We start from the raw sequence: 13925 nt of genomic DNA, 5'->3' as shown, positions 1-13925 counted from the left end.
AGTATTTATCAGGTACTTTACTTGCATTGTCTCATATAACCCTTTTAAGAACCCAAGACACCCTTTCAGGATAAAAACTTAACTGGGAATAGAAGGGAACTTCGTCACCCTGATCTAAGAAACACTCGCAGCTAACATAATAATGGTCAAAGACTGATGATTTCCTCCTAAGATCAGGAACAAGACAAAGATGTTTACTCTTGCCATTTTTATTCAACATTATACTAAAACAATTAAGCAAGAAGGAAAAAAAAGAAATAAAACTATCTATTCACAGATGACATAATCTTGTATACAGAAAAAACTAAGAAATTTACAAAAAAACTAATAGAGAACTAATAATGAGTTCAACCAGGTTGTACGATATGAGATCAATATACAAGAATCAGTTATATTTCTATATGGTAGTAATGAACGGCCTGAAAATAAAATTAAGAAAACATTTCCTTTCCCAGTACCTTCTAAAAGAATAAAATATGTACGAATAAACTTAATAAAAGAAGTGCAAGATTTGTACACAGAAAACTACAAAACATCGAAACTAAAGATGACTTAAATAAATGGAAAGACTTCTCATATTCATGGATTGACAGACTTAATATTGTTAAGATGGCAATGCTCCCCATATTGATCTACAGTTAACAGCAATCCCTATCAAAGACCCAGCTGCCTTTTTTTGCAGAAATTGACAAAGTGATCCCAAAATTTATTTGGTAATGAAAGGGATCCAGAATAGCCAAAACACTTTTGAAAAAGAACACAGTTGGAGGACTCATACTTCCTGATTTCACACTTATTACACAACTGCAATAGTCAAGACAGTGTAGATACAGATAAAGGTAGATACAGATCAATGGAACAGAAACGAGTCCAGAAATAAACCTTTAGTTATGGTCAACTGATCTTAAACAAGGGTTTCAAGGTTATTCAATAGGGAAAGAATCATCTTTTCAAGAAATGGTGTTGGGAATACTGGATATCCACAACCAAAAGAATGAAGTTGGACCCCCACCTCATATCCATCAACTAAAAATGGATCAGACCTTACATGTAAGAGCTAAAACTACAAAAGTCTTAAAAGAAAACAGGTGTAAATCTTTGTAACCCTGGATTAGACCATGGTTTCTAAGACATGACCAAAGCACAAGCAACAAAAGATAAAACATTAAACCAGACTTCATGAAATTAAAAAACTTCAAAAGACACGACTAAGTGAAAAGACAACCCACAGAATGGGAGAATATTTTTGCCAATGATATATCTGATAAAGGACTTGTATTCAGGATATATAAAGCACTCTTGACAACCCAACAACAAAAGACAAATAGCCCAAGTAAAAAATGGGCAAAGGGGCTTCCCTGGTGGCACAGTGGTTGAGAATCTGCCTGCCAATGCAGGGGACACGGGTTTGAGCCCTGGTCTGGGAAGATCCCACATGCCGCGGAGCAACTAGGCCCGTGAGCCACAACTACTGAGCCTGCGTGTCTGGAGCCTGTGCTCCGCAACAAGAGAGGCCACGATAGTGAGAGGCCCACGCACCGCGATGAAGAGTGGCCCCCGCTTGCCACAACTAGAGAAAGCCCTCGCACAGAAATGAAGACCCAACACAGCCAAAAATAAATAAATAAAGCTACTAACCTTCTTCATCTAATAATTTAAAAAAAAAAAAAGAAAGAAAGAAAAAAAAAAAATGGGCAAAGGACAAAAATAAACCCACACACCTACAGTCAATTAATCAATGACAAAGGAGGCAAGAATATACAACGGAGAAAAGACAGTCTCTTCAACAAGTGGTGTTGGGAAAGCTGGACAACTACAATGAAATTAGAACACTCCCTCATACCATACACAAAAATAAAAATAGTTTAAAGACCTACATATAACGCATGATGCCATAAAACTCCTAGAAGAGAACATAGGCAAAACATACTCGAACATAAATCATAGCAATATTTTCTTAGATCAGTCTCCCAAGGCAAAAGAAATAAACACAAAAATAAACAAATGGGACCTAATCACACTTAAAGGCTTTTGCACAGCAAAGGAAACCATCAAAAAAACGAAAAGACAACCTACGGAATGGTAGAAAATATTTGCAAATGATGTGACTGACAAGGGGTTAACATCCAAAATATACAAGCATCTGATACAACTCAATGTCAAAAAAACAAACAACCCAATCAAAAAATGGGCAGGGACTTCCCCGGTGGTCCAGTGGCAAAGAATCCGCCTTCCAATGCAGGGGACACGGGTTCAATCCCTGGTCGGGGAACTAAGATCCCACATGCCACAGGGCAACTAAGCCTGCGCGCCACAACTACTGAGCTCGTGCGCCTCAACTAGAGAGCCCCCGTGCCGCAAACTACAGAGCCCATGCGCTCTGGAGCCTGCATGCCACAACTACAGAGCCCACGTGCCCTGGAGCCTGTGCACCACAACTAGAGAGAGAAAACCCACACACCACAACTAGAGAGAAGCCCACATGACGCAACAAAGATCCCATGTGCCACAATAAAGATACCATGTGCTGCAACTAAGACCCAACACAGCCAGCCAGCCAGCCAGCCATAAATAAATAAATAAATTTTAAAAAAGGGCAGAAGACCAAAATAGACATTTCTCCAAAGAAGACACACAGATGGACAACAGGCACATGAAAAGGTGCTCAAACATCACTAGTTATTAGAGAAATGCAAATCAAAACCACAATGAGGTATCACCTCACACGTGTCAGAAGGGCTATTATCAAAAAGAACACAAATAACAAACGCTGGAGAGGATGTAGAGAAAAGAGAAACCTTATACACTGTTGGTGGGAAAGTAAATTGGTGCAGCCACTGTGGAAAACAGTATGGAGGTTTCTCAAAAAACTAAAAATAGAACTACCATATGACCCAGCAATTCCACTCCTGGTGGGTATATATCCAAAAACACAAAAACCCACACCAATTTGAAAAGATACATACACCCCAATGTTCACAGCAGCATTATTTACAATTGCCATTATATGGAAGCAACCTAAGTGTCCATCAACAGATGAATGGATAAAGAAGATGTGGTATATATACACAACGGAATACTACTCGGCTATAAAAAAGGGTGAAATTTTTGCCACTTGCAGCAACATGGATGGACTTGGAAGGTATTATGCTAAGTTAAATAAGTCAGACAGAGAAAGACAAATACTGTATGATATCACTTATATGTAGAATCTAAAAAATACTATAAACTAGTGAATATAACAAAAAAGAAGCAGACTCTCCAATATAGAGAACAAACTAGTGGTTACCAGTGGGGAGAAGGAAGGGGGAAGGAGTGATATAAGGACAGGGGATTAAGAGGTACAAACAACTATGTGTAAAATAAGCTACAAGGATATATTGTACAACACGGGGAATATAGCCAATATTTTATATTAACTATAATTGGAGTATAACCTTTAAAACTTGCAAACCACTACATTGTATACCTGTAGCTTATATAATATTGTACACCAACTATACTTCAGTTAAAAAAAAAAGGATGTAGTGTGTATATACGCACATACACACACAAAATGGAATATTACTCAGCCATAAAAAAGAATGATATATTGCCATTTGCAGCAACATGGACCTAGAGAATATCATACTAAGTGAAGTGAGACAGAGAAAGACAAATATTATATGATATCACATATATGGAATCTAAAAAAATAATACAAATGAATCTATATACAAAACAGAAACAGATTCACAGACATAGAAAACAAACTTATGGTTACCAAAGGGGAAAAGAAGAAAGGGGAGGGATAAATTAGAAGTATGGGATTAAAAGATACAAACTACCATACATAATATAGATAAGCAACAAGGATTTACTGTGTAACACAGTGAACTATATTCAGTACCTTGTAATAACCTATAATGGAAAAATATCTGAAAAAAATATAACTGGATCATTTTGCTGTACACCTGAAACACAACATTGTAAGTTAACTACACTTCAATTTTTAAAAAATGGGCAAAAGATTTGATTTTGTATCTCCAAAAGAAGACACACAAATGGCCAAAAAGCATATGAAAAGATGCTCAACCATCTTTTCAGTCATTAGGGAAATGCAAATCAAAACAGCAAGATTAACATCTCACACTAGGATGGTTTCAAACATGGATGATTAACAAATGTTAGTGCAGATGTGGAGAAACTGGAACCTGCACATACTACTGGTAGGGAAAATGGTATAACTGCATTGGAAAAACTGATTGGCAATTTCTCAAAAAGTTAAACAGAGGTACCATGTGACCCAGCAATTCTACTCCTAGGAGAACTGAAAATATGTCCAAACAAAAACTGGTATACAAATATTCATAGCAGCATCAATATTAATAGCTGAAAAGTGAAAACAGTAAAAATGGCCATCAACTGATGAATGGGTAAACAAAATGTGGTTTATCCACACAATGAAACATTATTGGCCATAAAAAGGAATGAAGTACTGATATAGGCTACAATATGGATGAACCTTGAAAACATTATGCTAAGTGCAAGAAGCCAGGCACAAAAGGCTGTACAGTGTATGCTTCCATTTATACCAAATGCCCAGAATTGACAAAATCTATGGAGACAGAATATAGATTAGTGGTTGCCAAGGGTTAGAAGGAGAGAAGAATGGAGAGTGACTGTTAATGGGTTTCTTTTTGAGGTGATGAAAATGCTCTGGAAGTAAATAGTGGTAACGCTTGCACAACTTTGTAAATACACTGAAAACCACTGAACTGCATACTTTAAAAGGGTTAATTTAAGATATGACAATTATATCTCAGTAAAATTGTTATTAAAAAAAAGAGCCCAAGAGACAAAACTAGAAAATTAGTAATGATCAGAAAACATAATAAGAAATTCGATAGATCAAAAAAAATCAAGATAAATGTACAAAATGCAACAGCATTTTTATTAGTAACCATTTAGAAATAAAGAGATATCCCATTCACAGGGTGACCAAAACTACAAAATACCTAGGAATAAGTTTAATAAGGAATATCCAAAAACTAGAGGAAAGTTACAAAAAATATTTTAAAGGACATGTGACATCTGAATAAAGAAATGTACATGTTCCTGAATTTCGACCAGTCCCAAATTAATATATTATTTTAAGCAATTCCAATAATTCCATGGCTGCACAAAATGAGGTTTTTTAAAACATCTTTATTGGAGTATAATTGCTTTACAATGGTGTGTTAATTTCTGCTTTATAACAAAGTGAATCAGCTATACATATACATATATCCCCATATCTCCTCCCTCCTGCATCTCCCTCCCACCCGCCCTATCCCACCCCTCTAGGTGGTCACAAAGTACTGAGCTGATCTCCCTGTGCTATGTGGCTGCTTCCCACTAGCTATCCGTTTTACATTTGGTAGTGTATATATGTCCTTGCCACTCTCTCACTTCATCTCAGCTTACCCTTCCCCTTCCCCGTGTCCTCAAGTCCATTCTCTACATCTGCGTCTTTATTCCTGTCCTGCCCCTAGGTTCTTCAGAACCATTTTGTTTTTTTTAGATTCCATATATATGTGTTAGCATACGGTATTTGTTTTTCTCTTTCTGACTTACTTCACTCTGTATGACAGACTCTAGGTCCATCCACCTCACTACAAATAACTCAATTTCATTTTTCTATGGGTAAGTAATATTCCATTGTATATATGTGCCACATCTTCTTTATCCATTCATCTGTCGACGGACACTTAGGTTGCTTCCATGTCCTGGCTATTGTAAATAGAGCTGCAATGAACATTGTGGTACATGACTCTTTCTGAATTATGGTTTTCTCAGGGTATATGCCCAGTAGTGGGATTGCTGGGTCGTATGGTAGTTCTACTTTTAGTTTTTTAAGGAAGCTCCATACTGTTCTCCATAGTGGCTCACAAAATGATTTTTAAATGTACATGAAAGAACTTGTAAGAATTACCAATAATTAAAAAAAAAGAATAGGGAAGGAGTCCTGTCCTATCAGATATTATCAATAAAATTTGGTAGAAAGCTATTATTATTAATTCAGTAATGCTACTAGCAAATAGGTTATCGAAAACAGAGTACACTATGATAAAGAGGACTACTCAAATCAGTTGGGGGAGGGATTGACTATTCAGCTAACCTATAGTCTTTCCTGGAAAAAAGCAAATTTGGGTTCTCATCTCATACATACAAAAAATTAATTCCACGTGGATTAAAGATCTGATTTTAACAAGAAATCTGTAAAATATTTTGAAGAAAACAAAAGAGAACATTTGTATAATGTCATTAAGTAGAAGGCATTCTTAGACAAAGCAGAAAATCCAAAAGCCAGAAAGAAAAAAATGTCAATTTGATGACATAATTTTAAATAAGGGTAAGTGAAGAGATTAATGATCAAAGATAAATGATGTCATGAAAGAAAATATTTGCTATACATGACCAGTATACATAAAGAACTCGTACAAACTGATAAGAAAATGTCAAATAATCCAATAGAAAATGAACAAAGGATAAACAGGGAATTTACACAATAACTAACCATAAGTAGCCAAAAGGAGCTCAATCTCATCCATAATCAGGAGTTTATAGAACGGAATTCAATCTTAAAATCAGCACTTTTTATTCTGCAACCAGAAAACAAACCTTCCATAATACCGTGGGACATCTGCAAAGCCAATCCCTCACTCTTATGTCCCTACTCTTTCCCATTTGAAATAGCTTAAAACAAGTGATTGCATTAGCTGTTCAAACTCAACTGACTGCAAAACAAAATCAAAAACTACAACCACCACTACCACTAGAAATGCAAATTAAAATAAGGACTGAAAATTTAATCAGATTAACAAAAACTGAAAAGATACCATCCAGTGCTGGCAAGGATGTGGGGAAACTGGTCGTCTCACATCCTCTTGGTGAGAGTGTGAGCTGCCAAAACTCCCTGGAAAGCAGTCTAGCAGTAGCTATTAAAATTTACAATGTACATTGTTTTGACCCAGTAACACCACATTTTTAGGATTCTGTTTAGAATTAAAAGCCCTGCTATGTCAGCAATATCCCCTAGGATCCTTAACTTCCGGAACACTTCCTTCACCTTCATGGTCTAACTGAAACTTGGCTTTTCCCTGAAGATACTCCCCCTGAAGCCCTCTCTCCCATTTTCTCTCTCATACCTATGGGTATGGAAGGGAGAGAACAGTCCTCCTTGTTCATTCCCACTTTGGGGGATTCTTCTTCCCTTCTCCTAAAAAAGTCCATCTTCACGTAGAGGAGATTAAGAGAATTAACACTAGTGATGATGTCCAGGATTAGAATCACACTTTTGGACTTCCTTTGCTGTGTTCTCTTTCTTCAAAGTGTCCCATACTGTTTCTATTGGCCCTACTCACTTACCTGTTGTTGAAAACAAATCAAAACCTAGGGCCAGAGAGGCAGTGCTAGGTAGTAAGAAAGAGAGTCCAGAGTTCTGGATTCAAATCTAAGCGCATCACTGACCTTAGGTAAATTATCTCCTGATCCTAGTTTACTTAACAATACCAGAACCTACACCATGTTTATTGGGAGGAGTTAATGATACAATGGATCTAGAGCACTTTGGATAAAGTAAATGCTCAATAAGTGTTTAAACAACATCAAAAACAAAAACACCTTCGAATCTCAAAATTTCGTGCTCCTGTGCAAGCAGAAAAGGACTGTTTCTTCCTCTATTGGCCATGCATAGCTCCTTTAGTCACGTCTCTCTTTATCCATGTCATCCTTCTCCAGGTGTTCAAACCTAGAGGCAGTAAACCAAGACACCAGGGGAATCTGCTATACTTGGAAATTTGGAAAAATGGACTTCAATACAACTGACCTTCCCCATATTTGTATTAGCTCCTCTTAAAACCCATTATTTCCCATTTGAAGAAAATGGGGAAGGCCTAAAATAAATATGGCATTAGTTATTCATATTCAACTGGTTCCAAAATAAACAGGAGAAAGTAACCAGAAGAATCTTAAAAGACATCAAACAGACTTAGAAGCCTGCTAAATATACCCTAAGGAGTTCCAATCAAATCATACGTCACAAAAAAATTGAAATAGAGGAAACCTGAGATTTCCAAAATATTTCACTTTTGCTAATTTCAATATATCAAATGAAGCAACTTATTGAAAACTGACTCCTAGCAGTGTCATCCTGTTCTGTCCTAACCCCTGTGGAGATTCCAAGCACATGCTCCATACTGTTAGTGAAGCAAAGCTGAAACCTAGTGTTATTTCACTCTCTAGTTGAAATAATCTTTGATGGCTCTTCAAGCCTACAGATTAAATTTAAACCATTGAGCACAGGCCTCCAAAATCTGGCTGTTATTTACCTTTCCAGTGTTATTTTCAACTTCCAATTCTCTAAATCCATCATAACAAACACATTCTACATTATTTCATATCCATACCTCAGCTTTGAACATACTCCTGCCCACCACCTGTTATTCCATTCCTCCTTCAAAGCAGCAAAGTACAGTGGAAAGAGTTCAGCTTTTAAGTTCAGATCCAGATCCACTAGATTTCTAATTCTAATTCCATCCCCACTACTTAATAGCTTAATGATCTGGAGCAAATACTTTACTAGACCTGTTTCCTTACCTAGGAGGAGGCATATCACCTGTGGCACTTTTACAAGGCTATTGTGAGGATTAAGCATAATGGTTCTAAACTACCTAGCACCACACCTAAGGCACGGTAGAAACTTAATGGTAACTACTGAGCCATCCTTCTTTCCCCCTCCATCCTCATCAATACTATCATTTCCTAAATTTCCACAGCACTTTGTTTATACTACTATGTTTATTATACCATGAGCACTAATATACTGCAGAATACTCATTATTTATGTATGTGTCTGGCTTTTCCATTAGGTTATAAGCAAGATGGTTATGGGTATGGATTTCTAAATCTCTGCCACTTACCACCTGAGCAAGTTATTTGACCTCACAGAACCTGTTTCTTCATTAATAAACTGAATTGGGGTTAACACCTTACAGTGTTACAAAAAGGTTTAGAAGAGTTAACGTACATCAAATACCTGGTATAACGCTTGACACCTAGTAAATTTCAGAGGCTGTTAATGGTAATCTGGATGATGAACCTGATCCAAGCCACTGCTTAAAGAATACACAAATGTAAAATGTATTTGCCTTATTAAATCCAATTTCATAAAGCAATCTTAATACAACTTTAACCTGCTAGTCACCTCTCTTACTGATAGAGATAGCCAATGAAGACAAAAACAGATTCCTGTGCACCTTATCTCAGAAATGCTACCACATATTCATGTTCTTCCAGGACCAGACTAAGTACTTCACAACTTATGGTTCACCTCACCTCATTACACTTTAAACAACATGGGGGCTTATCCCTCAAGAGTTGTAAGGGATAAAATGATCTGCCAAAGTTAAACAACACTCTGAAATTAGCAGTCTATAAGGAAGTAGAAGCTAGTTGTCTGCTCTTTATTCATTCTAATTCTAATCTGCTATGTCATCAATTTCTCTACTCAAAACTCCAAACAAATGTCAACTACTTCTATGACAGTATTTTCCAATTTATACACTTCCAACCCACTGCTTGTTTTAAGAGAAAACATTTCAAAATTAACTGCAGTGAAATCAAGGAAATCACAGAAAAGTGAGAACTTGCAAAGAGAAAAAAAATACAATATTAGAGCACTTGCATTCCACTTTCAGTTGTACACTGCTACTTACATGGGTTGTATAGCACACACGTCAAGAGCTCAGGAAGGGTTCTGGAAAGATGGACCTGGTTTTAAATCTGACATCACAACTTACTAGCTGTGTAACCTAAGCATGTTACTTTTTAAGCCTCATATCCCTCATCTGTAAAATAGGGATTGTAACAGTATGACTCTCATAGGGTTGTATTAAATACAATAATGTAAGCTAAGTGTTTCAGGAAAGTACTTACAACACCACACTCAATAAATGGTATTCTATTCATTTGTTGTTATTACCTGAGCACTAAGGTTCTTGGTAAATATTGCATAATTAATGAATATTTAGCATATTTTATATTAGGAAATAAGTGTACCACTAACTTTAATTCTATCCTAAGTTAAATAATGATTAATAGTTGCAATACTGTTTAAGAGCAGTTTACTGTTTACAAAGCCCTTTAGACATCCATAAGCTCATTTTGATCTCCACAACATCCTTAGGGGATAAACACTTTTAAGATACGTATTCTAGAAATAAAGAAACTGGTACCCATCAGGGTAACAGAGTCAAGGTTACCTAAGTCTCCTCCAACCAGATTCTCCAGCTCAGGGATAAAGTGCTTAGTGTCCAAAGTTCTTAACCCAAACATCCACTAAAAGGAGGCAGATTCCAGCAAGTTTCCCACCCTCCTCAAGCAGAGTCAAGAACGTGAGCCCAGGAATAAGCCCGGGGTAATAAACCCCCTCAGAAGGCACTGATGACATTTATCATGCACTGTTTCATTATGAGGTGTCCTCCCACACCTTTAGGGCGGGGGCTAGTCCTGACCCCACTGCCACCAGAGCGCCCAACACAGGACCTGCCACCCAAGAGGCCCTCAGTAAACGTTTGTGGAAATGGCATGGGAGGCTGGTAGGAGGCCTTCCAGAGACCCGAAACGAGGCCAACTCCACGGTGGGGATTAAGCATCCCAGTAGATCCACAGTCGTTAGCGGAGAGGGTCCAACCGGTAACCAGGCTGGAAAGGATGGCTGAGGACGGGCGCCGCTAAGGGGAACCCGGGAAGCTGACCCTCTTGAGGAGAGAGAGGGGAAGCGGGTCTGGCCGCAGCCATTCCTGGAAGGTGGGGGACCGACAGAGGCTCGGGGGCCGGGGGCAGCAAGCAGGGCAACCGGCGCCTGGGGGGGAGGGGGCCGCCTGCTGGTCTGAGAAGAATCTCGGGCCCAATCTGAGCAGGGTTCTGGGCTCCTCTAGGGACCCACTCCCTAGCCCGCGGTGGCATTCACTGCACCGAGTACTCGCTGCTACCTGAAACTGCAGCAGCTTCTCTGTCTGCTCCTGGGTTAGATCCCGCTCCTCAGGCGCCGCCATTTTGCAGCCGCCTCTACGCTTCTGACCCGTCCGCACCGTCACCCGCCGGAAGTGACCTCAGTAGCAACCACATCCGGTCTGAACAGCCGCCGGCGCGCAACTGCGTCTGCGCCTGCCGGCCCAACCTGGAGGCCGGGGATGGTGACAATTTCCGCCGCTAGAGGGCACCACTCTCGGGCCTATCCCGAACACTTCCGAAAATTGTCGAGGGACTGTCTGCCCAAGTCGCCCTTAGGAGTTAGGCGACGAACGATCTACCAGAGACTTGACTCTCGAATAGATCGCAAAGAGCCGAGAGGTCCCGAATGCCCCTCGAGAAGCTTCGGAAATTCACGAATGCCCCTCGGCAGATTTCGCCTTCTTCCTAACCATTTTCATCTCCAATGTTTCTGAATGTTTCTTAGGAAATTGCGGTCGTTCAGAAATATCGGCCGTTTGATGTTTGATTCCTGCCATGATGTTTCCAAAATCCCCTGACCATCTCTCAGGAGGTTCCGAAAGTCCCCGAATACTGGGGGCGGGGTGGGGGTGGGGGCGTTTCCCACGCCGCCTTCGAGCCGGAAGCTGTGGAAGGTGTGCGCCCCTTGAAAATTGTTGGCACTCGGCCACCCGGGCACTACCAGCCTTAGGCAGAGCTTTCCGTCCACCCCTCTTGCGACTCTGCTCCTGCCTGCCTCAGGCCCTCACGCGTCTCTCTGCCCACTGGCCCGTCTTCCCTGTGACCAACCGAAGGAAGATCCCGGGACTGGGATCAGGAGACTTGGGTTCACGTTCTAGTGTCCACCTGGCAAAGTGCTGGACATCTCCGGGCAAACCACCTCCTCTCTGCTGTAGTTTTGCCATTGGTGGAATGAGATTCACCAGCAGCCCCAGATATGCTGCCTCAGCTCATTCTCCTTGGAAGCAGTCCCCCACCCTTTCCACTGCCTTATCTCCACCCCTCAATGTCTGCCTTCTTCTGCACTTTCCTTGACCCTTTTAACCCGCCACCTCTCTTCAGATCTCCCATTTTCATTTCCACTTCTTTTCTCCTGCCATCCGCCTTCTCTGTCCACTGTCCAGAAGGCCTTGGGAGGCAGAGGGTTCATGGTCTGGTGCTTTTCCACAGACTACCTGTCTGACTCCTAGCAAGGCACTCAGCCTCCTGGGCCCCTGCTGTCCTCCCCATCTGTGGAATCTCACCCCATGAACTTCACGGGGTTGAATTAGGTGAGACAGAACCGGAAGTGCTTTGAAAGCTGAAGTTCTGTGAAGAGTCCATTAAAAGATGGAAGGACTTAAGTTTTGGCTATTTCTCTCTTTCAGGCCTGAATCAGGTCTTACTAGGTCTGCACAAACTTCATAACAATGTCCTAGAATTTTTCTTAGACCCTTAAGGTAAAATTGTAAGCAAGTAGAGCCACTTTGGAGAATTTCTTTTACATCAACTCAAAGCCCACATGAGATGCAGTACTATTCAACGTCTCCAATAATGATGGATCCGGAAGAACTAGATGAGGGATTGCAAAGTCAGGTGCCATCTGGAGTTGTTGCATAATTCTGATTTAAGATGTATTCTTTCCACACACAAACTTTGCGGTTATATTAAACACCATTGAATGTTCTTCTTTTCCTTTAAGACACAGACACCCTCTTAGTCTACATTTCCCTTTTCTTCTTTGAATAAAGAGGTGGCTACAAGAAATATTTTACTTAAAAAAAAAAAAAGCAACAGCAACAACAACTCGACCATAGGAATACAGTATGGCAAACTGGAGAGTCCATTCCCTGGGCAAAGGCGGTTTCTGCTTTTTAGCTGTACCTTTTGGCTTACATGTAAGACCAGTACTGGGGAGGGACTATTTAGGAATTTGGGATTAACAGGTAGATACTACTATATGTAAAATAGATAAACAACAAAGACCTACTGTATAGCACAGGGAACTATATTCAGTATCTTATAATAACTTATAATGGGAAAGAATCTGAAAAAGAATATGTGTATGTATATGTATATATATGTATAACTGAATCACTTTGCTGTACACCTGAAACATTGTAAATTGACTAAACTTCAATTTAAAAAAAAAAAAAAAGGACCAGGGCTTCCCTGGTGGCACAGTGGTTAAGAATCTGCCTGCCAATGCAGCGGATACAGGTTCGAGCCCTGGTCCGGGAAGATCCCACATGCTGTGGAGCAACTAAGCCCGTGCACCACAACTACTGAGCCTGCGCTCTAGAGACCGCAAGCCACAACCCCTGAGCCTGTGTGCCACAACTACTGAAGCCCGCGTGCCTAGCTCCACAACAAGAGAAGCCACCGCAATAAAAAGCCTGCACACCACAGCGAAGAGTAGCCCCTGCTCGCTGCAACGAGAGAAAGCTCGCGCGCCACAAGGAAGACCCAATGCCGCCAAAAATAAATAAATTAATTAATTTTAAAAAAAGACCAACATTGCCGCAACTTCCCCTTTTCTAAGAGCACCTAACAAATAAGGATCTGTGTATGAAATCTCCCCATTTTGAAATGATAATAACTAATTCAGTTTTTAAGAAAATTACTGTGTCAACCATAACTGCAAGCCACATTTCAGCCCATGAGCTACCAGCCCACCACTCTGACCTAGGCAGAATCCTCATGGCCTCTGTTTGCCACGGGAGAAGCTGGCCTTGGAAGAAACCTAAGCTTTTTTGATAAGTTCAAGATGAAGAGCGTGGAAAGTGGCATCAAGTATTGGCTTGCCATCTTCTTTAAGAATAATTTTTTCTGACCTTTATTTTCCTTTTTAGAGCCGTGTTGTCCAATCAAAATACAATGATAGCCATATGTGTAATTTTAAATACTATAGGATCACATTTAACACAGAT

The 13925-nt window shown here is 40.0% G+C and overlaps 1 protein-coding gene across 3 annotated transcripts in view; it reads right to left on the bottom strand.

Moving 5' to 3' along the window:
• FAF2 (Fas associated factor family member 2) overlaps nucleotides 1-11148 on the bottom strand; it is a 60151-nt gene extending 49003 nt beyond the window's left edge. For 2 of the 3 annotated variants that reach the window (XM_082380548.1, XM_082380549.1), the window contains exon 1: nucleotides 11016-11148. In XM_082380548.1, the coding sequence (XP_082236674.1) occupies nucleotides 11016-11078 (63 nt within the window). In that variant the 5' untranslated portion in view covers nucleotides 11079-11148. Of the gene's footprint in view, nucleotides 1-7644; nucleotides 7772-11015 lie in introns of all 3 variants that reach the window. The other variant, XM_082380550.1, reaches the window with a different exon arrangement.
• Between the last annotated feature and the right edge of the window lie 2777 nt (nucleotides 11149-13925).

This window comes from Balaenoptera borealis (genome assembly GCF_965194805.1).
Source record: "Balaenoptera borealis genome assembly, chromosome: 2".
NCBI classification, from domain to species: domain Eukaryota; kingdom Metazoa; phylum Chordata; class Mammalia; order Artiodactyla; family Balaenopteridae; genus Balaenoptera; species Balaenoptera borealis.
This window is presented reverse-complemented; position numbering and strand designations above follow the sequence as displayed.